The sequence below is a fragment of the Neoarius graeffei genome, chromosome 17 (assembly GCF_027579695.1).
Source record: "Neoarius graeffei isolate fNeoGra1 chromosome 17, fNeoGra1.pri, whole genome shotgun sequence".
In the NCBI taxonomy this organism is placed as follows: Eukaryota; Metazoa; Chordata; class Actinopteri; order Siluriformes; family Ariidae; genus Neoarius; species Neoarius graeffei.
In genome coordinates this window covers 3,799,055-3,825,655 of record NC_083585.1, presented here as the reverse complement: position 1 = coordinate 3,825,655, position 26,601 = coordinate 3,799,055, and the positions used below count along the sequence as shown (strand labels likewise).

Sequence of the window (26,601 nt, the reverse complement as noted above, 5' to 3'; positions counted from 1 at the left end):
ATAAAATGAAGGAATATCTCAGTCAGTTCAATACTCCATTCAATATAATAGCCATATCAGAAACTTGGATCAACGATGAGATGGGAGTAGATTTTGAGCTGAACGGGTATGAATTAAATTATATCAATAGAAAGAACAAAAGAGGAGGGGGAGTGGCAATATATGTTGATAATAGTTTGGAATATAAAATTAATAATAAAATGACGGTAGCTGTTGATGATTGGATGGAGTGTATTACAATAGAAATATGCTGTGAAAAAATGAAAAATATAATGGTGAGCTGTATATACAGATCTCCTGGATCAAGCATAGAAGTTTTTATAGATTGGATGGAAAGTATGTTTATAAAATCAACTCAGAAGGTCATGTACATCTGTGGTGATTTTAACATCGACCTCTTAAATCATAAGAAACATAAAATGACAGAAGAGTTCATTAATTCAATGTTAAGTATGGGACTGTACCCAACTATTACCAGACCAAGCAGGATCACTTCTCACAGCACCACTTTAATAGATAATATATTTACTAATATCCTGGAAAATAATATAGAGAGCGGTCTACTATTAACAGACATCAGTGACCATCTACCTATTTTTAATGTATATTACTGTAATTATAGCAAGAAAAAGGATAATAAAAATTATAAATATATAAGAATGAAAACTGAAGAAACCATGATTGCACTAAAAAATGACTTAATAATACAGGACTGGAATGTAGTTTATAAAGAAAAAGATGTTGATAAAGCATATGAGGAATTTTTAATAATATTCAATGAACTATATAATAAAAATTGTCCTATAAAGAAATACAGTAATATACATAAATATACAAATAGTCCGTGGGTCACCAAGGGGCTACAAAATGCCTGCAAAAAGAAAAATATATTATACAGACAATTCTTAAAGCATCGAACTATAGAGGCAGAGGAAAAATATAAAAAATATAAAAATAAATTAACTAATATTATGAGGATATGTAAGAAAGACTATTATAATAAATTAGTGGAGAAAAATAAAAACAATATTAAAGGTATATGGACTGTATTGAATGGTATTGTGAGAAATGGATCCAAAACTACAAATTACCCAGAGTACTACACTGTAAATGATAAGACCATAAATAATATGGAGGATGTGGTGAATGGTTTTAATCAATTCTTTGTAAATGTGGGACCAGATTTAGCGGCAAAAATAAAGGAACCCGAAACAACACAATGTGGGGACATAGAAGATATGGGGGACAGAAATCCAAGTACAATTTTTCTAACTGCAACTGATGAGGAAGAAATTATCCAAATTGTAAGAAAATGTAAAAACAAAACTTCTGCAGACTGGAATGATATAGACATGTCAACAGTAAAGACAGTTATTGAGGGAATTGTGAAACCACTCACCCACATCTGCAATTTATCTTTTCAATCAGGTACATTTCCAGACAAAATGAAAATTGCAAAAGTGATACCATTGTTTAAAACCGGAGATAGACACCATTTCACAAACTACAGGCCTGTTTCTTTACTCCCCCAATTCTCCAAAATACTCGAAAAACTTTTTTCAGATAGACTGGACAAATTCATTGAAAAACACAACCTCCTTACAGACAGTCAATATGGATTCAGAACGGACAGATCAACATCGATGGCACTAATGGAACTAATAGAGGAAATCACAAAATGTATAGACAATAAAAAAATAGCAATTGGAGTATTTGTGGACCTAAAAAAAGCATTCGATACTATTGATCATAGTATATTATTAAGTAAACTAGAAAAGTGTGGTGTTAGGGGAGTTGGGTGGAGCTGGCTGTCGAGCTATCTAAGAAACAGGCAACAGTTTGTGCAGATAGGTGACCATAAATCTGATTTCATGAACATTACATGCGGGGTACCACAGGGGTCAATATTAGGTCCGAAATTATTCATAATATACATCAATGACATATGTACAATTTCGCAAGAATTGAAATTTGTTTTGTTTGCAGATGACACCAATATTTTTTGTTCCGGTGAGAATTTGCAGCAGACTTTAGAGATAATCACAACTGAAATAAATAAACTAAAACTATGGTTTGACAAAAATAAATTATCATTAAATCTAAGCAAAACAAAGATTATGTTGTTTGGGAGACATAAAATAGATTGTAATGTAGAATTGATAATAGACAATACTAAGATAGAAATGGTACAGGAAATTAAATTTCTTGGTGTGATTTTGGATCCTAAAGTCTGCTGGAAACCTCATGTAGGATACGTACGAGCAAAACTGGCAAAGTGCTCGGCAATTCTGTGGAAAACAAAATATATTCTTGATTGTAAATCTTTGCATACTATATATTACTCATTATTTTTGCCATATCTGACTTATTGTGTCGAAGTCTGGGGAAACACCTACAAAACCACTCTGCAGCCGATATGTACAATACAGAAAAGAGCAATAAGGACAATAAACAAAACAGGATACAGAGATCACACAAACCCACTATTCATAAAATCACACATGTTGAAATTTATGGATCTGGTCAAATTCAGAACAGCACAAATAATGTACAAAGCAAGAAATAATCTATTGCCAAAAAATATACAAGGAATGTTTAGTGAGAGAGAGGGGGGATATAATCTAAGGGGAGACCTAAATTTTAAAAAACCAAAGGTTCGAACAAATATGAAAAGCATGTGCGTATCGAGCTGTGGGGTGACTTTATGGAACAGACTGGAGACAGAAATAAAACAAAGTGCAAATATAATTCTGTTTAAAAAAAGGTACAAAAAAATATTTTTAAACAAGTATATTGCAGAGGAAATATGTTAATGGAGGATGATGAGGGATAAATAGAATAGGGTTGATTGTTATATTAGAACTAGCTTAGTATATGGTATATATTTATTTATGGGGATAGATATCTTCATATTTACAGGGATAAGTATGTAGTAGATATTTTTTTTTTTTTTTGTAATTATATATTTATATAGATAGTTATGTGTATATGTATATATATGTATATGGATATGGTATGTAGTATATATTTATTTTTGTAATTATATATTTATATGGATAATCATGAAGTGTATATGTGGTATATATTTTTATAAGTGTATTAATGTAGTTTGGATTTCGGGGTAGTTAAAAAGGGGTGGGAAATTAAAAAAAGTATTGTACTTCTTCCCACTCCTTTTTCGAACAATGTGCGGTGTATTGTAATGTATTAGCTCTTTATATTATTTTATTTATTCTTTTTTTGTCACTTTTTTCATTTTCTTTCTTTTGTATGTATAAATAGTTACATACATTTTTATACATGTTCGAAATAAATAAATTCATTCATTCATTCATTCATTCATATATATATATATATATATATATATATATATATATATATATATAAATAATTGTTTTTCTTCTGAAATGTTACATTTTCAGATAAATGAATTTCATCTTTGTTTGCCTTTATATTTTAGAGTTAGCTATTTGTAATCTCATCATTGCTCTGTCACAGCCTCACAGGCCACACAAATCACCATATTCAGTTTCATATGTAATGGTCATACACCATCCTATCTTGTGTTCCTTCCTCATTCCCAGGACAAGAGAGATACAATGCCATTCACTCAAGGCAGTCAAATCGGTGGGTTGCAAGAAAGCTGTATGAGCCAACAACACAGGAGTTCTGGAAAGACTTGGTGGAGCAGGTCATCCAACGACGGCTTGACACGAATGTGAAGCTCGGAGACCCAGCTTTCCACATCCATCCTCCAGTCACCATACCAGCCAACATTGCCCCAACACCAAAGCCAAACAAGGCTGACTTGGTTTCAGAACATACATCACGTTTTCCCAAGAAACCTGCTGCTGAGAAACATGATTGAGACTGGATATATAGTGTCATAGAAATTTTTTTTATTGACTAATTATATGGATTGTTTTGTAAGACACTTTCAAAAAGTAGAAATTTGAAAAAAAAGTGAAAAAGTAGAAATTTACAGTAAAGGTTTTGTACTTTTAAAATCTAAAACAATTGCATGGCATCATTTGACTCTTTGAACCCTACATATTGTCCATTTGGTGATGGATATGTTTTTCTTATTAGCGCCACCACACAAGAGGGAAGAGCTCTCCTGTTGCCTGGACCAAGCTTCTCTCCTTTCAGGGCCCATTCCATTATAATGCGATAGGCGACCAGCCTGTACTGTCTGAAATAGAAACACAAAATAAGTTTGTGTACATTTGATATATCAAGTATCTCTATTTGAAAGTACCTTGAGTAAACTGCATAGCTGTGATTATATTGGTATATAAATACATTTTGATTCATTGACAGCACAACAGTTTGTCAGGAAATTCTATATTTATGCACCAGCATTTCAGGCTATTGTAGAATTTGAATGCTAATAGATTTTTATTCATCTCTGTTTATTCAGAGAAAATGTCACTTGTAAGTACACTTTGGGCCATAGGGACATAACCCTCAGGCCTCCCTTGAAATAATATGCATTAGGTAGGCCTAAGCGCTTTAGGATTGAAGGACATTCATGAGCAGAGTGGTATAGAGACAAGGTGATGCTCAGGATAAAAGCTTTGCTTCAAACATGAAATTGCAACATAAATGACTTGGGGATACACAATAATAATAAAGATATGCGTCACCAATAAAATGTTATGGTATGTATATGATTATCATTAGATTCATTCAATGATTCGTGTTTTGACTGTAGGTTGCAGTAACCTACTGCAGGGCTCAGACTAATAAAATATTACGCCATACAATATAATTGAGCACTTGTACAGTAGGGTAATAACACTCACTCTGCAGACAACTGGCCATCGGGTCCAGCTGGTCTGGGGCGCTTCTTCCAGTTGATTTTCGGGATGTGGAAAAATGTCTCCAGGACACCCGCAGTCAGGAGCGCAGGTAAATCCTTATTGTTGGGGATGCAGACAGATGCTGACGCGTCGGCCTCCTCGTCAATCGAAATGTCTTGCATCCGTGGCATAACGAGGTCCCATTCATGGCAACAGTAGCATTCAACCTCGGTCTGCATTACTTCGCACTTGAAACAAGTACACCACCAATTGTCCGTCACTCGAGGTCTCGCGGCTGCGGCTTCACCTTCCACCTCTCTGCTCACCATCTCTCTCTCTCTCTCTCTCTCTGCCCGTTCTACTTCCATCTGTTGAATTTCAGCATCCGTATATTCGGGTTCATAAAGATACCCCCTTGGCTGTGTGCTGAAATCAATGTCTTCGTCGTCGCTGCTGTAGTCAGACATGATGCAGTCAACTTCCCAAGCACGAAACTAAGTGAATGAAACAGATAGCCTAACTACCTGTCAACTAGCGACTGTAGCGCGCACTGATCGCTATTGAGAGAAAGTAGCCCCAAGCAATTACAAGGTGTGACTTTTTGGACTACAAGGGTTTTGTTATGCTAATAAATCACTCATTCGAACACGAGCTGTTTTGAGAAGAAAAACGTGTTACTTTGCAGACCCCAGGAAACCTGCCGGAACTACTTGTGCACTGACCAACACTGTACAATATCTAGGCTCACAGAACACTGTCGGGGGTAAGTCAGTGTGGATGCACGACACTGCTGACAGGGATACCATATAGATTCATGTCAAAAATCCCGAACTATCCCTTTAAGATTCACAAAACAGCCGACAAGCTCCGAGATGAATTTAGTAACTATAGGAAAATGCAGGCAAGGCTTTATCATAATTTAGGCAAAGGAAAGGTTTCTTATAAAAGGCTTTAAGTCTGACATGGCAAAGCTGTGCTGTGAATCAGACCTCTCTGATACACATCTGTCCCTTGTGTTTTGGTCTCTAAACAGAAAGCTACAAAAATGCACAACTTTAAAGTCAGTTCTGTCACTAAATGGGTTTTATATAAAATATTTTGGATTTGTACAAGTAATATTTATTTACCATAAGTGTTTGGGAGCTAATGTTGTTTTAGTTCAGTGTAGTAGTGTTCATTTTTAATTTAAAGAATTTTAAAATTTACTTTTAGTCTTAGTCATGTCCTGAAAATTGTAGTTACATTTTTTGGGGGGTGTCAAGATTTAATCTTGACAACCTTGGAACGCTTTATTGGTCAGGGCATAATGAACAGAGATTTTGTTTTGCTGTCTTTTTACCAGCCCTCTCTGTGGGCCTGTCATTTCAGGATCATGTGGCAGCATACGTGTGTTCTCACTGGTCAAATCACAACCATGTTAGTTAATGTGCATTAACATTCTACTCTAATGCAAAAACTGCGTAGCAATGAAACAAAATCCATGAACAAAAAAAAAGGTCAAAAATTAAAGGAGGGGCCAAAAATTTGAGGGGAAAAAAAGCAGGCATTAGAGACATAGGCTTACAAATGTAAATTAAAAAAAAAAAAAAATCAACATACTGTTTGGCCATCAGCATCCTGAATTGGCCCACAATGCTATTTTCGAGGAGCAGAATGAAAAGCTTAAGATGGACATTAAAACATAGCTATAGGCTAGGCTGCATCTTCATTTAAAACTGCTGGAACTTGCCCAACCATAACTGACTGTCATATGTACCAGAGGTTTTCAAGCTTGCTGGGGCTGAAGCACATCAAAGGTCAAACCAGAAAATCAAGGCACACCAAATTAAAGTCGGTTATCGATTATGAAGAATGTTACACATATGATGGGCTAGAAGGTCATTTGCAAGGTTTGACCCAGATTGCATGACAGCAGACTGTCAATTATTAAACAGATAGGTAATCAGACAGGTAATTTTATAATGTATTAAAAACGTGAGGCAACGCTCATTACAGTGTTTTCCATGAGTTACCTAGACCATGGTGGCGGAAGCATTTTCAGAACACACCACCATTTGATTTGAGACTGATAACATTAACTTTACAGTATCTACTACAGTCATCCACAAGTCCAAACACAATACCATGGTTATCAATTTAAGACAGCAAACAGATAACATCAATGCAGAAGTTTGCATTGATAATTAGTATTCAAACTTTAGCTTAGTTAGGGAACATTAACAGCAGAGTGTCAGACTCTCATCTCCTTGCTTTAAAACAACGAGCTGTTGAATTTGTAGAGGTTTAGCTTATTTGAGTAAGAAAAGCTGCTAACACATCTGGTAGCATGTATTTGTCATTCAAAATACAAGCACATGCTCTAACCAAAGTTCAAAATAGGTTTATTTTTGCCTAAATTGAAATTAGTCTGCATGCGCTCTCTTCAATATTTTCTAAAAAAAAAAATAAATAAAATAATGAAAAACCAATTAAACACAGGTAACCAATTCTGCTTCCTTCCTTTGAGGGCTGAAATGTATGCTCTAGTCATTTTTTTTTAACCGTTTATGAACTGTTAAACTCCTTAACCATGATTTGCAGGTGTGGCCTTTTTGCTGTGGCATTACAACCAGTGTGTTTATGCTTAAATTACTAAAGCACAAAATTGTTTTGAGCAAGTTCTTCATAGAGCTAAACTCTTAATTTTGCTCTCAAAGTGCACCAGTTTGATACATTTAACTTTAAAATAAACAAAATTATCTTACAAGGGAGCATGCCCCCAAGTGAGGTCCACTGACCATAGTTTCACAAAATCCTGAGGGAAACGTACAGTGGTAAACCCTTTAGAATTTTCTATATTTCTACATAAATATTACCTAAAACATCATCAGAATTTCACACAAGTCCTAAAAGTAGATAAGAAGAACCCAGTTAAACAAATGAAACAAAAATATTATACTTGGTCATTTATTTATTTATTGAGGAAAATGATCCAATATTACAGATCTGTGAGTGGGGAAAAGTATGTAAACCTCTAGGATTAGCAGTTAATTTGAAGGTGAAATTAGAGTCAGGTGTTTTCAATCAATGGGATGACAATCAGGTGTGAGTGGGCACCCTGTTTTATTTAAAGAACAGGGATCTATCAAAGTCTGATCTTCACAACACATGTTTGTGGAAGTGTATCATGGCTCGAACAAAGGAGATTTCTGAGGACCTCAGAAAAAGCACTGTTGATGCTCATCAGGCTGGAAAAGATTACAAAACCATTTCTAAAGAGTTTGGACTCCACCAATCCACAGTCAGACAGATTATGTACAAATTGAGGAATTTCAAGACCATTGTTACCCTCTCCAGGAGTGGTCAACCAACAAAGATCACTCCAAGAGCAAGGCATGTAATAGTCGGCGAGGTCACAAAGGACCCCTGGGTAACTTCTAAGCAACTGAAGGCCTCTCTCACATTGGCTAATGTTAATGAGTCCACCATCAGGAGAACACTGAACAACAATGGTGTGCATGGCAGGGTTGCAAGGAGAAAGCCACTGCTCGTCAAAAAGAACACTGCTGCTCGTTTGCAGTTTGCTAAAGATCACGTGGACAAGCCAGAAGGCTATTGGAAAATGTTTTGTGGTCGGATGAGACCAAAATAGAATTTTTTGGTTTAAATGAGAAGCGTTATGTTTGGAGAAAGGAAAACACTGCATTCCAGCATAAGAACCTTATCCCATCTGTGAAACATGGTGGTCGTAGAATCATGGTTCGGGCCTGTTTTGCTGCATCTGGGCCAGGATGGCTTGCCATCATTGATGGAACAATGAATTCTGAATTATACCAGCAAATTCTAAAGGAAAATGTCAGGACATCTGTCCATGAATTGAATCTCAAGAGAAGGTGGGTCATGCAGCAAGACAACGATCCTAAGCACACAAGTCGTTCTACCAAAGTAAAGAGAATAAAGTGAAATGTTTTGGAATGGCCAGGTCAATGTCCTGACCTTTATCCAACCGAAAAGTTGTGGAAGGACCTGAAGTGAGCAGCTCATGTAAGGAAACCCACCAACATCCCAGAGTTAAAGCTGTTGTGTACGGAGGAATGGGCTAAAATTCCTCCAAGCCGGTGTGCAGGACCGATCAACAGTTACCGGAAACGTTTAGTTGCAGTTATTCCTGCACAAGGGAGTCACACCAGATACTGAAAGCAAAGGTTCATATACTTTTACCACTCACAGATATGTAATACTGGATCATTTTTCTCAACAAATAAATGACCAAGTATAATATTTTTCTCTCATTTGTTTAACTGGGTTCTCTTTATCTACTTTTAAGACTTGTGTGAAAATCTGATCATGCTTTAGGGCATATTTATGCAGAAATATAGAAAATTCTAAAGGGTTCACAAACTTTCAAGCACATCTGTCTTTTTTTTTAAATAAATACTGTCAGTGGAACACCTATCTGTTCTCTTGCAAGTTAAGGTATCTGTGAAAGAAATCCCTCTCAACTCAAAATGTAAAAGAAGATGACCGTGATTGTGCGACATATCCTCGGAGCATGTTGATGGGGAGTGAACTAATGTGGCAAGTGTGTGTGGAAGGAGGAATCATGAGACCGAAATCTCCACTTTTGAATATATCTGTCATTGCACATTGTACACTGAAATTGGATGTCATCCTACCAGTGCAACATCTGCTTATTAAAAATAATAAATAAATAAATAAATAAATAAATAAATCTCATTATCTCTAGACGCTTTACCCTTCTACAGGGTCGCAGACAAGCTGGAGCCTATCCCAGCTGACTACGGGCGAAAGGCGGGGTACACCCTGGACAAGTCGCCAGGTCATCACAGGGCTGACACAGACAACCATTCACACTCACATTCACACCTACGGTCAATTTAGAGTCACCAGTTAACCTAACCTGCATGTCTTTGGACTGTGGGGGAAACCGGAGCACCCGGAGGAAACCCACGCGGACACGGGGAGAACATACAAACTCTGCACAGAAAGGCCCTCGCCGGCCACAGGGCTCAAACCCGGACCTTCTTGCTGTGAGGCGACAGCGCTAACCACTACACCACCGTGCCGCCCCTAATTTACCATATTCACTCAAATTGTATAATAGGACAAATGTATGTGCAAAATTTCATGAGTTCTTACCCATCGTAAGCCCCTCAAAACAGCGTGGGAAAATTTCAAAATCCCACATTCCATCCAACATGGCTGACTTCATGTTGGGCGGAGTCATTTACAACTAATTGAACTTTGTCCTGTATCACAATGAGTACGGATCACACCAAATCTCATGCCGATCCGAGCAACTTCATTTATGGTTCTATGAACCATAGCTTGTTCTCGGGGGCGCTATAGAGCTTTTGGACCATGCCTAGTCCCTTGATCAGTGTAACTATGTGATTTTACGCACGAGTTTTCGAGCATCGCAAGTGCCTCAAAAACGAGTTCTTCCGCAGAGGAAAAAAAAATGAATAAATAAAGAAAGAAGAGGAGAAGAAAATATAGCTGCAAGTGGCAATGAGGGGCCCTCGCACCTCCGGTTCTGCGACCAGTTACATTTGCTCATCAAACAATGCACTGAGATGTGAAACAAAAGCCTGGGTATCTGATGTATGCACCATCGGTGATTAATTTTTCGGCAGTGGAGTCATTACTGTCCATGTGCAAATGGTGCGCTATACCAGAGGGTCAGTTTGGGCATGTGCCCATCATAAGAACCATTATATCCTATAACCTGTGAAGTTTGAGCTATATCAGACAATGCATGGTGAATTTATGACACTTTCTGTTTACATGACGGAACACAAATTTATTGTTTAGCCATTTCAACATCTTAAAGAAGAAGAAACCTTTATTTGTCACATGCACACTTCAAGCACAGTGAAATTCATCCTCTGCATTTAACCCATCTGAAGCAGTGAACACACACACACACACACACAGTAGTGGGCAGCCACACCAGAGCGCCTGGGGAGCAGTCAGGGGTCAGGTACCTTGCTTAAGGGCACCTCACATCAACCTAACTGCATGTCTTTGGATTGTGGGGGAAACCGGAGCACCCGGAGGAAACCCACGCAGACACGGGGAAAAAATCTAAACTCCACACAGAAAGGCCCTTGCTGGCCGCTGGGTTCGAACCCGGAACCTTCTTGCTGTGAGGCGACTATGCTAACCACTACCCCATCTTGCAAGATATCACAAATCCCTTTGCAATTTAACATCAGCAACATCTTGACATCCTGTACACCAAATATGGCATGAACACAGCAAACTGCCTTGGATGAGCATGTCAAAATTCTAACATGTCAAAATGCACAAAACCAAAAATAAATCACTTCCTGTTGAGTATGGCTGATGCATTGTATATTGCAATTTTGTTCATCTAGGGGCACTCCACACACCTATCAAATCTCATGAGTCTCAATGACGGATGGGGCACTATGGAGTCCCCTGGACACAACTGGTGCCATGCTTCCATCCCTGAATAGTGATGGCCAGGATTGAGGTGTGTACCAAATTTCATGAGTTTTAATTTTTTGCCAGTGGAGTAATTACTGTCCAGGTCCAAATGGTGCCACTATACCAGAGGGTCACTTTGAGCATGTGGATGTCATCAGAACCAGTACGGCTTACAAAGTGAAATTTTAGCCATATCAGGCAATGCATGGTGAATTTATGACTCACTTCTTGTTTGCATGGTAAAACATATTGGCTCGCCATTTCAACATCATGCAACATATCGCAAATCCTGTCACAAGTCCATTGTTTTAGCAAATTTATATTTCAGGTTTGTTTATCTTGGGGCACCAGACACACCTACCAATTCTGACGTGGATAGGTGAAACTATACTGGGCAAAAGTCTCAATGACATGTGGGGGTGCTATGGAGTCCCCTGGACACACCTGGGTTCAAGCCTCTATCCATGAGTAATTGTTGCCAGGATTGGTGTGTGTACCAAATTTCATGACTGAGTTTTTTGGCAATGGAGTCATTACTGTCCATGTCCAAACAGTGGTGCTATACCACAGGATGACTTTGGGCATGTGGAGATCTTCAGAAACATGATATCCTATAATCTGTGAAGTTTAAGCTGTATCAGGCAATGCATGGTGACTTTATGACACTTTCTGTTTGCATAGTGCATCATATAAATTTATTGGTTCGCCATTTCAACACCTTGCGATATATAGCAAATCCCTTTGCAACTTAACATCAGCGATATCTTGACATGTCTACCAAATATGGCATGGATCCAACAAACCCCCTAGGAGGAGTACATTAAAATGTAACCCGTCAAAATGCACAAAACTAAAAATCTCACTTCCTGCTGAGTATGACTGATGCAATGAATATTGCAATTTTGTTCGTCTAGGGGCAGTCCACACACCTACCAAATTTACCATAGACAGGTGGAACTATATACCAGGCAGGAGTCTCAATGACACATGGGGGCGCTATGGAGTCCCCCGGAGATACCTGGGGGTCAAGCCCCTATTGCCGAGTAGCGGTGTGCATGACTGATGTGTGAACCAAATTTCATGAGTTTTCGCCCATGGAAATCACCTCTAAAATGGCAAAGTTTTGAAGAAAAATAATAAATATAGCCACTAATGGCGATAAAAAGCCCTTGCACACGAGAACATGCCAAAAACAATACGACGTTGCACCTGGGGCCAAGCCTCTACCCCTGAGTAACAGTTGCCAGCACTGATGTGTGTACCAAGTTTCAGGAGTCAGAGTTTTTCAACAATGGAATCATTACTGTCCAAGTCCAAATGGTGGTGCTACACAAGAGGCTCACTTTGGGCATGGGGATATTGTCAGAACCCTAATGTCTTATAACCTTTGAGGCTTTAGCTCTATCAGGCAATGCATGGCGAATTTATGACATACTTCCTGTTTACATGTCAAAACATACAAATTTACTGGTTCACCATTTCAACATCCTGCAAGATATCACAAATCCTGTCACAAGTCAATTGACAAACAATGTGCATTTCAGTTTTGTTCATCTTGGGGCACCCCACACACCTACCATTTTTGACACTGATGGGTGAATCTATATACCGGGCAGAAGTCTAAATGACATGTGGGGGCACTATGGAGTCCAACGGAAACACCCGGGGTCAAACCTCTATCCCTGAGTAGCGATGGCCAGGACTGATGTGAGCACCATATTTCATGAGTCAAAGTTTTTTAGGCAATGGAATCATTATTGTCCATGCCCAAATGGTGCCGCTATACCACAGGGTCAAACTGGGCACGTGGAGATCAGAACCATCGTATCCTGTAACCTGTGAATTTTTAGCCACATCAGGCAATGCATGGTGAATTTTTGACATGCTTCCTGTTTGTGTGGCATAAATTTATTGGCTCGCCATTTCAACATCTTGCCAGGTATTGCAAATCCCTTCGCAACTTAATCAGCAACATCTTGACATGACGTATACCAAAAACATGGCATGAATCCAACAAACTGCCTAGGAAGAGTACATCAAAATGTAACAGGTGTTTTGGCAATGGAGTCATTGTTGTCCATGTCCAAATGGTGGCGCAATACCAGAGGATGTCTTTGGGCATGTGGATATCTCCAGAACAATGATAGCCTATAACCTCTGAAGCTTGAGCTGCATCAGGCAATGCATGGTGAATTTATGACTCACTTCCTGCTTGCATGGCGTAACGTATACATTTATTGGTTCGCCATTTCAACATTTTGCGACATATCACAAATCCCTTCACAATTTAACATCAACATCTTGAAATGACGTATGCCAAATATGGCATGGATCCACCAAACCACCAAGGAGGAGCTTGTTAAAGCGTATCACGCGTCAAAACGCACAAAACCAAAAATCTCCCTTACTGTTGAATATGACTGATGCAATGTACAGGCAATTTTGTTCATCTATTTATTTCATCTATCTACCAAATTTGACATGGATAGGTGAAACTGTATACCAGGCAGGAGTCTCAATGACATATGTGGGCGCTATGGAGTCGCCCAGACACACATGGGGTCAAGCCCCTACGGCGGAGTAGGGGTGCCCATGACAGATGTGTGTCCCAGATTTCATGAGTTTTTGAATATGTACAAGGTGTCAATTAGGGCTGCAGCTATCGAATATTTTTGGAATCGAGTATTCTGTCGATTTTTTCATCAATTAATCGAGTAATCGGATAAATTACACTTATGTTTTTAAACAACTATATCAATAGTGTGTTATGCAACATGACAGGCCTCTTAAAATGAGCAAGCAATTGGCTGTTATTCATCCCCCAAAAAAAAGTTTTATTCAAACTCAACACTTTTATTAGATCAAAGCTTAAAACCTTTGGCTTATTGGCTCCAGAACTAAGCCCATTTAATCAACCTTTCTGTGAAACATTTATGATATACATGGAAAAAACCTATGAAATACAACCTATTTGTCCTTAGTTTTATCTTAATAAAAATGGAAAAAGGGGTGTACCCCCTGCAATAGCCCATCTGAGAATAAAGAATAAATAAGTATAAAAGGTACAAAATAGCAAAAAAAAAAAATTCAAGTATTACTAATAATCCAACTTAAACAATACAGTTCATTTTCCAATTGTATCCACATGAGGTAGGTAGGTAGAGTAGAATGTTTGTCTTTGTGCAAGATAGTGAGTGCTTGTCTTAGAGCAATGCATATGAGAGAGAGAGAGAAATTTGTCTTAGTGCATGTGTGTGCAATGCATGTGCAAGCCTTTAAAAGAGCAAATGGTGGTTACAATGCAAAAAGGTCAGTATACTGACATGGCCAGAAGTAAGGCTTGCCCTACGCTCTGAGGCAATGTTCCCAGCAGCAGAGAACAAACGCTCTGAGGGCATTGAGATGGCTGGAATACTCAGAAAAGACTTTGCAAGCTTAGCCAGGGTTGGATATCTTGCTGCATTTGCTCTCCACCATGGCAGTGGATCCTCTTTTTTGGAGAGAGGATGTTCACCAAAATATTGTAAGACCTCCCTCTGCACCTCTTGATTTTGCTTCTCATCATCCTCTTCATCACTGCTATTGGAGTCTGATGATGATCCGAGAAGATTGAGAGATGATCCCTGGGCTTGAGTAGCTGGGTGGTCGTCTTCTATGTTGATGGTGGATTCATTTCCCCGCTCATTAGACTGTCTTTCTTGCCTTTGACAGTTAGTGCCATTGTTTGAATTGTGCTTTGGACCTTAAATGATTCTTCAGAAGGCAAGAACTTAAGTTTTCTGAACCGGGGGTCCAAGGCAGCAGCAAGGAGGGCAGTGTTAGGGTCCTCAGGTTTAAATACAAACAGGTCTTCCCACCTGTCAGTGATCTGTTCAGCTGCAAGACCCTGAAATTATTAGTTAGCTCTCTGACGGAGAAGATTCCAGTGCTAGAAGCACGTGTCCAGGCTTTAGAGAAGGTTAGTGCGCGTGAGAACAGTGTAGTTTCTGTAGGGGAAAGTCTGGATGCCCTAGGTGGAGTTAGTAATCCCCCAACTCCGGCATTAGAGCCCTTACAGTGGGGCGAATGGGTGACGACTCGGTGGCATAAGTGTAGAGCCAAGGCTACCGCTGAGGCTCGCCCACGGGAGCACCACTCCTCTCTGCGTCACGTGTCGAACAGGTTTGCTCTCCTTAGTGATGCACCTGCTGAGAAACCTGAAATAGCTCTGGTTATAGGGGACTCTATCATACGGCACGTGAAATTAGCTCAGCCTTTAGGGGCACCAGCAGCTTTAGTCAGGTGTATACCGGGAGCCAGGGTGCCGGACACAGCAGGTAATCTTAGGGTCCTAGGCAAGCACAGGTTCTCAAAGATAGTTATCCATGCAGGAGCTAATGATATACGCCTTCGTCAGTCTGAGGTTACTAAGAGTAACTTTGTAGAGGTGTTTAAATTAGCGAAGGCGATGTCTGATGCTGTAGTATGCTCTGGCCCCATCCCAATGCGGCGTGGCGATGTAGCTTACAGCAGGTTATGGTCGCTGAACTGCTGGCTGTCCAGGTGGTGCTCTGAAAACAGTGTGGGCTTTAATAGATAATTGGGCTAATTTTGAGGGCACTGCTGGCCTGTTAGGGCGAGATGGTATCCATCCCACTCGGGAAGGTGCTGCTCTCATTTCCTGCAGCATAGGTCATAGTCTCAGAACAGGCCTAGTTAATTTCTGACAATCCAGAGCCAAGGCCAGGGAGCAGACAAACAGGCTAAACCGACTGTCTGCTAGCTGCACAGAGTCATCACTCAGGGTCCACTACATCAAGACTGTGTCTGTTCCCCAAGCTCAACAAAAAGGTAGAAATTTTCAGAGTGTTTGCTCCAGTAACCTAATCAATATAAAATTAGATCATACTGACTGTACAGCTGCTGCTAGCACCTTTGATCTAAAGGTGGGGCTATTAAATATTAGATCTCTTACATTTAAAGCGCGAATGGTTAATGAACTCATTACTGATCAGGAGTTTAATGTACTTTGTTTAACTGAAACATGGATTAAGCCAAATGAATATATAGCATTAAATGAAGTGAGCCTCGTCTAACTGGCAGAGGAGGAGGCGTTGCAGTTATTTATAATGATTATCTAGGTGTAACACAAAAACCTGGTTATAAATTGAATACATTTGAAGTTCTTCATACTCATATAAATGTATGTAGCCTTGAAAAATAAGTCTACCCAGTTAATTCCATTACTTATTATTTACAGGCCCCCAGGGCCATATTCTGAGTTTCTTTCTGAATTTGCAGATTTTCTCTCAGATCTGGTTATTTCCTTAGACAAAGCTTTAGTTGTCGGAGATTTTAATATTCACTTTGATAACCCAGAAGACCTCTGAAAACAGCGTTTGTGTCCATTTTAGATTCAGTAGGGATTAATCAGAATGTCATAGGACCGACCCATAATGGTGGTCACACCCTTGATCTAATACTAACATTCAGGTTAAACGTAGACAATATAGTCACACTTCCACAGTCTGAAGGTCTCAGATCATTATCTCATCTCATTCAAATTATGTCTGAGTAATAATATATGCACTTCACCACGCTACTGTATTAAACGTACATTCATGTCAACTACTGCACAGAGCTTTATAAATGATCTTCCAGAGTTATCAACTTTGATTGGGTCACTGTCAGCCCCTGCAGAACTTGATCAGTCAACTGAATGCTTCGAGTCAACATTCCGCCATACCTTATGGCCCTTTTCCACTACCCTTTTTCAGCTCACTTCAGCTCGCTTCAGCTCACTTCAGCCCAACACGGCTCGCGTTTCGACTACCTCAGAACAGCACGACTCAGCTCGCTTCAGCCCTGCTTAGCACCCAAAACTCGCACGGTTTTGGAGTAGGGCTGAAGCGACCCAAACCGAGCTGAGTGAGGCTGGGGGCGTGAGCAGACACTCCCCTGTGCACTGATTGGTGAGGAGTGTCCTCACATGCCCACACACGCCCCACGAGCACGCTGGGATCTGTAAACATCGCAAACCCGGAAGAAGAAGAATTACGAATTACGAGAATTTCTGAAGCCTTATGCACCTCACCTCATCTATACGCTCTTGCCAGTATCTGTTGGCGTTGTCAGTGACAACAAGCCACAGCACCAAGACCAGCAACACTAACGACTCCATGTCCTCCATGTTTATTGTTTACTATCCGGGTCGTGAGACTACCGCTTAAAAGATCACTGATGTCACTGTTTGTGCCGCTTAATGACATCACGTGACGTCCACCCACTTTCGCTAACTCCACCCAATGTGTCCACCCACTTCCAGCCAGCACGGTTCAGCGCAGTTGTAGTCGAAATGCAACTTCAATAGCCCCGCTCAGCTCGACTCAGCCCAACTCAGCACGGCACGGCACAGCCCGACTCAGCCGCGTTTGTAGTGAAAAAGCGGCATTAGATAATGTAGCTCCTCTAAAAAGGAAAATGGTCAGAGACAAAAAATTAGCACCCTGGTATAATGATGACACTCACACTTTAAAACAGACCACTCGAAAATTGGAACGTAAATGGCGTAAAACAAAATTGGTAGTGTTCAAATTAGCGTGGAAGGAGAGCTTCCTGAAGTATAGAAAAGCTCTTAGTGCTGCGAGATCAACATACTGCATCTCTCCTCCCTAATAGAAGATAGCAAAAATAATCCTAGATTCTTATTTAATACTGTAGCAAAATTAACCAGGAATAAGTCCACTATAGACACATGCACACCTACAGTATATAATAGTCACGATTTCATGAATTTTTTTAATGACAAAATTGAGAATATCCAACAAAAAATTCAAACTACTAATTTAAGGTCAGACAATGAACGTGACCTTGTAGTTAACTATATAACTATCAGATCGTCAGTTAGAATGTTTTACTCCCCTTAAAGAAACTGAATTACTTTCATTAATCTTGGCATCAAAAGTCTTAACTTGCGTACTAGATCCCTTACCTACACGTCTATTCAAACAGATAATACCTGAAGTAATTGAACCACTTCTAAAAAATAATAAATTCTTCTCTTACGATTGGCTATGTACCCAAATCCTTTAAACTAGCAGTTATCAAACCCCTGATTAAGCCTAGGTCACAACCGGCCGTACGTGCTTCTACGGCCGGTCTACGTGCAAAAAAGGCAAGAAACGCACGGAGGGTGTGCGTGTGACGTGCTGATTTTCGAGCCATAGACTGGCCACAGACATGCCGTAGAGATTCTTTGTCATGTCAAACAAACTCTACGGGCACTTACGTTTTTTTCAAGTTGCAAGACAAACTTACAGCCAACGTGCATCTTTCTCCACGAACAAACAAAAAAAAAAACCCAGCGATTTGGGAAACTCCAAAAATCGCACGGCCAAAAAATCGTACGTCCGGTTGTGACTTAGGCTTTAAAAAAACCTGACCTTGATCCCTGTCAGCTGTCCAATTATAGGCCAATATCAAACCTCCCCTATAAAGGTTGGAGATAACTCCAAGATCCTTGAAAAAGCTGTGGCACAGCAGTTATGCTCATATTTACATAGGAATAACATCCATGAAATGTATCAGTCAGGATTTAGGCCTAATCACAGCACAGAAATAGCTTTGGTTAAAGTAGTAAACGACCTACTGTTGGCGTCTGATCAGGGATGTGTCTCGCTACTTTTGTTGCTTGACGTTAGTGCAGCATTTGATACCATTTATCAGTCCCCCCAGGATTTCGCGGGCCTTTTTTGTGATTGTTGCGGGCTAAAATGTCTGATGTTGTGGGGGGTTTCCAAAAAATTTTGATGAAAGTTGCAGTGTTTAGGTTTTTGTTGCGATTACATTGCGGGAGGAAGTGAAAGTTGCAAGGAATTGTTGCGATTTTCTCTTTTTGTGATTAAAATTGAGTGATATGTTAAATTTTAAAGTTATTACTGAAAAACTATTGATTAATAAAACAAAGACACTGAGAAATGGTCCTATAAACAACTTTACCAATATAAAAGATTACCAGGACTACAAAAATGCAGAAAAATAGGCTTTACTTATCCAAATGCTCCTGTTGGTTCAAAAGTTAAAGTGCATAGAACCTCACAGCACAACATGAAGTTACCTTAAAATATAATATAAATGCCTCAGCTTTCATGTAAGAAAAAAAAACTATTAATACTAGTACTGTGTGCAGGCAGCCTCTCCTGAAGACTAAATTAAACAATAACAATAAACTAATAAAATAAATGGCTCAGGCTTCATAGAAGAAAAAAAAAAACAATTTGAACAGAATCTCACAGTATGATGCTGAAGCTGCCTAAAAAATGGAAAATAAAATACCATTTTGTCATCCATTAATTTCTTGTATTAAGTAAAAAAAAAAAAAAAATGTAAAGTGCACACAGTCCTTCACTGTAAACATAACACACTTTCAGTAACAGAATTTAAGCCTAGATAAACACTGACTCGCACATGCTGCTTCTCTTGAACGGAAACACGGAAGTAAGCAGTGTTGCCAGATACTGCTGACGTTTTCCAGCCCAAAATATGTTCAAAACCCGCCAAAATGCACTTGAAACCGCCCAACTGGATGGGAAACCGCCCAATCTGGCAACACTGGAAGTAAGGCAGAAGGTAGTTTGTCGACGTCACCTCAAGACGACGCCAAAGATTGGTCAAATTTGCGGGAAAGTTGCGGTGATTGGATACAATTGCAACACCGCCCTGAATTCGCGGGGATTGGTTGAATTTGCGTTGAAGTTGCAAATCGCAACATCGCGAAATCCTGGAGGGTCTGATTGATCATTCCATTCTTCTGGATAGACTAGGAAATGTTGTGGGAGTTAAGGGAACAGCCCTCTCCTGGCTCAGCTCTTATTTAACTAATCGTTATCAGTATGTTGATATAAATGGTGATATTTCTAGACGTACTGAGGTAAAGTTTGGTGTTCCACAAGGTTCTGTCTTGGGTCCACTGCTTTTTTCTCTATATGTGTTACCTCTGGGTGATATTATTCGTAAACATTGTATTAGTTTCCACTGTTATGCTAATGACACACAGTTGTATGTTTCTGCAAAACCTGATGAGACACACCAGCTTTATAGAACTGAGGAATGTGTTAAGGACATTAGACACTTCCTTCTGCTTAACTCTGACAAGACTGAAGTACTTGTACTAGGACCACATACAGCTAGAAGTAAGTTTTCTGATTACACAGTGACTCTGGATGGCCTTTCTGTTTCTTCACGTGCAGCAGTAAAAGACCTCGGAGTGATTATTGACCCCAGTCTTTCATTCGAAACTCACATTAGGGGTGTTCACACGGCACATATTTGCATCGATGCTGCACCGATGTATTTTGTTGTGATATATCTTACACCAGTGTAAATTTTGTGGAGCGTTTACACGTCACAACCCTGCTTACTAGAGAGAAGCGTGTTAGCACCGGTGCAGCCCCACTTGCGGTCACACGGCAGTTTTTGTGACCGTGCAAAATAATATATTATAGTAATAATATATTATAGTAATAATGCGGAAATGAAATATGGGCATGCGTGAAAATGTACTTCCTTTTCCCGGTTGTCATGGCATCACCAAGCGCCGGGAAAACAACGTGGATGAAGACACCAGTGTTGCCAGATACTGCTGACGTTTTCCAGCCCAAAATATGCTCAAATCTGCCAAAATGCACTTAAAACTGCCCAATCTGGCAACACTGGAAGACACGCAGTTCTGTTGTTGTTGATATTCGCCATTTTGGAAGCGCAAAATACCAGGATGCAAATTATGCAATGCCCGTATGTAATCAACTCTCCTCACGCGTAGCGAGTCTACCCTTGTAGCATTCAGACGTCCCATTTTATATCGGTGCTGCCCCGCAAACGAGCATTTACTCCGGAGTAAATTTCTTAAACCACCTCCCGAGCAGGGTTAGATTTGCACCGGTTTAAGCAGCTTTCAGGGGCTACACCGGTATAACTTTGTACCGTGTGAACGCTCTACCGGGGCAGCCCCGGTGCTACACCAGAGTAGAAGTTGCCGTGTGAACACCCCTATAGATAACGTTACCCCGGATAGCTTTCTTTCATCTCAGAAATATTGCTAAGATAAGAAATTTAATGTCATTACATGACGCAGAAAAACTAGTTAATGCTTTCGTTCCCTCCAGGTTGGATTATTGTAATGACTTACTGTCTGGATGTTCCAATAAGTGCATAAACAAGCTCCAGTTAGTTCAAAATGCAGCAGCAAGAGTCCTTACTAGAACTAGAAAATATGACCACATCACCCCTGTCTTATCCACACTGCATTGGCTCCCAATCAAATTTCGTATTGATTATAAAATACTACTATTGACCTTTAAAGCACTAAATGGTCTCACACCACAGTACCTGAGTGAACTTCTGCTCCTCTATGACCCGCCACGCCTACTTAGATCAAAAGGTGCAGGCTATCTGCTGGTACCTCGTATAGTGAAGGCTACATCAGGGGGCAGAGCCTTTTCTTACAAAGCTCCACAGTTATGGAACAGCCTCCCAAGTAATGTTCGGGAATCAGACACAGTCTCAGCATTTAAGTCTCCGCTGAAAACATCTGTTTAGTCAAGCCTTTTGTTAATGGTGTTTATGAGGTAAAGGTGTAGATCTAGAGGGTCCTCAGACATGGTGTGTTTTGGTAAACTGGGATGTATGGATGCTGTCAGTCCCCACTCGCTTGCTCACTCGAGTTTGTTGACGGTGTAGTGGCTGGCTGCTTTATGTCCCGGGGCTCCTCATGCCTGTGTTACCTTCTGGCTCTCCCCTTTTAGTTATGCTGTCATAGTTAGTTGCCGGAGTCCCTGCTTGTACTCAGTGCAATATGTATACTGTTCCTACTTATTCAGGTGACGTTGGGCATACCTAACAACCCGTGTTTTCTTTCCCTCCCAAATCAGTCCCTCTGAGTTACATGGAGTCAACAGGAAATCTTTTGGTGGAGACCTCAACTGGCTATCGTAGCCTGCAGGGAATCGGCCGTCAGACATTCTGTCGCATGTCCCAGACCCAGTGAAATATAACTGAATTGTCTTGGCCAGCCCTAAGGGTCCCATCTGCATCCCATCACTGCTGAGGAGTGTGCTCCCATCACCCAATCAAGCATCCAGCCAGAGCAGGTCATGATATTTTTTAACCATATTAACATGCCATTGTTGTGTATTATGCCTGATGTCAAGACTCATCTCTGTGAGCCTACCACACAGACTTAATACTTGTGTCATTTTTAGGGCATACCTAACAACCTGTGTTTTCTCTCCCCCCCCCCCCATCTGTCCCTCTGAGTTACATGTTGGTCCTGGGATTGAGATGCTGACCTCTTCTGCCCCCCGGACCTGCTTGATCCATCCTGGTGTCCTGTGTCTGGTTGGAGTTTTATCGCATCGCTCCTGTGGCGGATGGCCCCATGAGGACAGTTGAAAGTTCCACCTGGAGGACGCTCTGGACTCTTACAGTAATGCTTTTATGGCTGAGGACTACAGTTGACTTGGTAACTTTAGGACTGCAGTTGTCATGAACAGTTTTGCACTCAAGTTTCCATCAATGAAGAGTTACATCAACGAAACTGTCTTCATGTTAAAACTGTTAATGTTATAGTCATGCTGTCTGTTGTTGCCCAAATGAGGATGGGTTCCTTTTTGAGTCTGGTTCCTCTCGAGGTTTCTTCCTCATGTCGTTTGAGGGAGTTTTTCCTTGCCACCGTCACCACAGGCTTGCTCATTGAGGATAGATTAGGGACAAAATTAGCTCATGTTTTAAGTCGTTCAAATTCTGCAAAGCTGCTTTGCGACAATGCTTATTGTTAAAAGCGCTATACAAATAAACTTGACTTGACTTGAAATGCCCTCACTGGTGCAGTTTCAAAAGCTGAACTCAGGGTGGATTTCTTGAGGGTCTGTACCAGCTAAGGAAGCGCAGACAGGGTCACATATTGTTCCCCACTCAGGAACACTGTAGCCCCCTCGAAAGGTTCAAGAATCTGAGTCAGTTCTTCAGTCAAGATCCACTGCTCCGGCTTCAGATCCAAATAGTGATGCTTTCCCCGTGGGTTGACTGCAGGATCGGAAAGAGCTGCAGCCACTGGCCATCTCTGTTCAAGGAGCCTGGAGAGCATATGAAGTGTACTGTTCCACCGAGTACTGACATCCTGTACCAACATGTGCTGTTGCACTCCCATTTGCTGCTGCTTTTCTTTAAGTTTTGTGCAGGCCAGTTCACTCTTTTTAAAGTGCTCCACCAGGCATGTCGCAGAGGCCACACAACTTGAGATGGTTTTGTTATTTTTCAGTGTATTCTGCACAACCAAATTCAATGTATGCCCTGCACATCTAACAGAGGCCCATCCGTGTCTCTCTTTCAGAATTCTAGCAGCTGCCACTACATTGGCCCCACTGTCATGGACAACTGCCTTCACCTTTTCAAAAGGAATGTGAAATTTGGTAGCAGCCTCCTCCAGCCAATCTGCAATGTTTGTGGCTGTATGCCTCTCCTCTAGAGGCATTGTAGTAAGGGAGAGGGACTTCATTTCCCAATCATCTCCCAAAAAATGACATGTGGCCCCCAGATAAGCCTCTGTGGCCACACTCGTCCAAATGTCTGTTGTCAGTGTCTGTCTCCTGAAGAACACTCTTTAATGTATGTTATTTCTGAGTACTTTTGCTCCATCATATTTGTGAAATATGTGCTTGAGGGAATGGTGTATTTGGGATTGAAAGCTTTGATCATATTCTTAAATCCTGTGTCCTCCACCATGGACAGTGGGCACATGTCTGTGATGAGCATATTTAAAATGCTGTTGGTAAAAACTGCAGCTTCTTCCACAGTGCATGAGGGGCCTGAACGAACGAAGCTGTCCATGCGCTGTTGTGATGTACTGTGGGGAAAAAAACATTGATTTATAGCAACAAATGCTATAAACTCGCCCAAAAGTAAATATATGCGCTAATGAATGTAGATTTGTCCATCTGTAGCATTTATTATTACTACTTTATGTATGGGGAAGGCGTGATTTAAGATGTAACCTCTGTGCGTGTGCACGCGTGTGTGTACACGCACAGGAGGGAGAGATGAAGAGGGATGAATTACGAGTGAGATTTTGGGGCATTTGCTCTCTTGTTACTTATCATGCCTCATCACTATCGACTCATAACACAGGCTACAAATAATTACAAATACTGTACTAATGTTCTAACAAGCGAGTGTTCATATCAGTTAGCAATCGTAAAAATATGTTACCTTGTAGAGGCTCCCAGTCCGCTTGGAGAAGTGCAGTTCATGCGAGGATGCTTTCGGTTCAGGTGCTGCAGCAGTGATGAAGTACTATTATGGTAGGCCAGGACCGTTTTACAGTGTATACACTGCACTACATTGTACACCTTGCGAAGCGTAAAATGGTCCCACACTTTAGAAATTTTCTGCCTTTTACGCACACCGGTATCTTCGTTTCCCGCTACTGCCAGAGAGCAAATTAAATCGTGCTGCCTTAAATCTTTGAAATGCGCGTCAATTATTACAGTCTGTGTGAAACAATGATACCGGAGCTGCACAGTCGTCTACAAAGCGGGAGTAATACGATAGCAGAGACATTTAAAATAGATGGACTTTGGCGACATAAATTAAACGAAGCCTCGAGGCAAAGAATTTGCCTCTAACATTTTTTGTAATCGAATTATTTGAGTTACTCGAATAATCGTTTCAGCCCTAGTGTCAATTCTATCTTTTTTAACTAAGTGGCACTATGGAGTTAATGAAACCCACCTACACGAATTTTCAATATCACCTCAAATTGTCTCACAGGACAAACGTGCAAAATTCCATGAGTTTTTGGCCATTGTAAGCCCCTCAGAACAGCACCGGAACATTTCAAAATCCCTCATTCCATCCAGCATGGCTGACTTCCTGTTGGGCGGAGTCATATACAACCAAGTGAAATTTGTCCTTTACCACAAGAGTATCGATCACACCAAATCTCCTGCCGATCTGAGCAACTTCATCTCAACCATAGCTTGTTCTTGGGGGCACTATAGAGCTTTGGGACCACACCCAGTCCCTTGCTCAGTGTAACTTTGTGATCTTATGCACATTTGATCAGTGTGCCAAAATTCATGAGTTTAAGCATCGCAAGTGCCTCAAAAACAAGTTTTCCTGCAGAGAAAAAATTAGAAGAAAAAAACAACATGCCAAAAACAATAGGGCTTTGCACCTACAGTGCACCTCAGTGCTCAGGCCCTAAAAACAGCACAAAAATTAACCATTTTGAAGACAGGTTAAGCCTTACTTACACAAAAGACGGTGCCTGGCTGACCCCCAGGTGAAATTATCATGGGATGCATGATGTCATGCGCAATTTGTCCATCTCTTAATTGACCTGAACTGTCTGCCCAAGGGCATCAGTTCAAAGAGAGAATATCTGGGGTGGGACAGATCTTTTAATATACCCTGGGTTCTTTTGAGGCAGCAGGAACTGTAAAGCTCTTCCAGGCAGGGGACAGGGCATCCGATGATTATCTGGGTGGTGGTGACAACCTTCTGGAGCACTTTCCTCTCTGCTGCTTTGCAGCTAGCAAACCACACACTGATGCAGTATGTAAGTATGCTCTCTGTGGAGCAATGGTAGAAGGACACAAGCAGTTTTTGAGTGAGGTGGTTCTTCCTGAGGATCCTCAGGAAGTCTCCGCTGTGCCTTATTTATCACTTGTGTGGTGTTGGTGCTCCAGGTCAGGTCCTCCTCCATGTGCACCCCCAGGAACCGGAAGTCCAAGATCCTCTCTACACATTCCCCACTGATGAGAATAGGCTGAATGTCCGTTTTCTTTTTCCTGAAGTCTATGAGCAGCTCCTTGGCTTTGGTAATGTTGAGGACCAGGTTGTTGTCGCTGCACCACCCAGACAGCTGGTCCACCTCATCCTGATAAGCAGACTCCTTCCCCCCAGAGATGAGCCCCACTATGGTAGTATCATCCACAAATTTGACAATGTCATTACTGGAGTGAGCAGGATGCAGTCATAAGTGAACACGGGTGATGTAGTGGTTAGCGCTGTTGCCTCACAGCAAGAAGGTTCGGGTTCGAGCCCCGTGGCTAGCGAGGGCCTTTCTGTGTGTAGTTTGCATGTTCTCCACGTGTCTGTGTGGGTTTTCTCTGGGTGCTCCGGTTTCCCTCACAGTCCAAAGACATGCAGGTTAGATTAACTGGTGACTCTAAATTGACCGTAGGTGTGAGTGTGAATGGTTGTCTGTGTCTGCCGTGATGACCTGGTGACTTGTCTAGGGTGTACCCCGCCTTTCGCCCGTATTCAGCTGGGATAGGCTCCAGCTTGCCTGCGACCCTGTAGAACAGGA

At 40.9% G+C, this 26,601-nt stretch overlaps 2 protein-coding genes and 1 pseudogene across 3 annotated transcripts in view; 1 reads left to right on the top strand and 2 right to left on the bottom strand.

The window, feature by feature from the left end:
• The window catches only part of LOC132901311 (zinc finger protein 850-like), a 495,238-nt pseudogene that overhangs the window by 256,181 nt on the left and 212,456 nt on the right, over positions 1–26,601 (top strand).
• The window catches only part of LOC132901319 (zinc finger protein OZF-like), a 94,417-nt gene that overhangs the window by 20,217 nt on the left and 47,599 nt on the right, over positions 1–26,601 (bottom strand). The window lies entirely within an intron of this gene.
• Positions 3,885–7,614, bottom strand: LOC132901329 (uncharacterized). Its single transcript, XM_060943645.1, has 2 exons — positions 4,806–7,614; positions 3,885–4,192 (listed from the first exon to the last, which is right to left on the bottom strand). The coding sequence occupies exons 1-2, from the start codon at positions 5,267–5,269 to the stop codon at positions 4,009–4,011; spliced, it is 648 nt and encodes a 215-aa protein (XP_060799628.1). The 5' UTR covers positions 5,270–7,614; the 3' UTR covers positions 3,885–4,008.

What these genes read in the sequence shown, in the direction of transcription:
- LOC132901329 (XM_060943645.1), bottom strand. Translation starts at nt 5,269, where the DNA reads ATGTCTGACTACAGCAGCGACGACGAAGACATTGATTTCAGCACACAG. An exon ending in GATGGCCAGTTGTCTGCAGA is followed by an intron (nt 4,193 to 4,805) that starts GTGAGTGTTATT and finishes TTTCTATTTCAG; the next exon opens with ACAGTACAGGCTGGTCGCCT.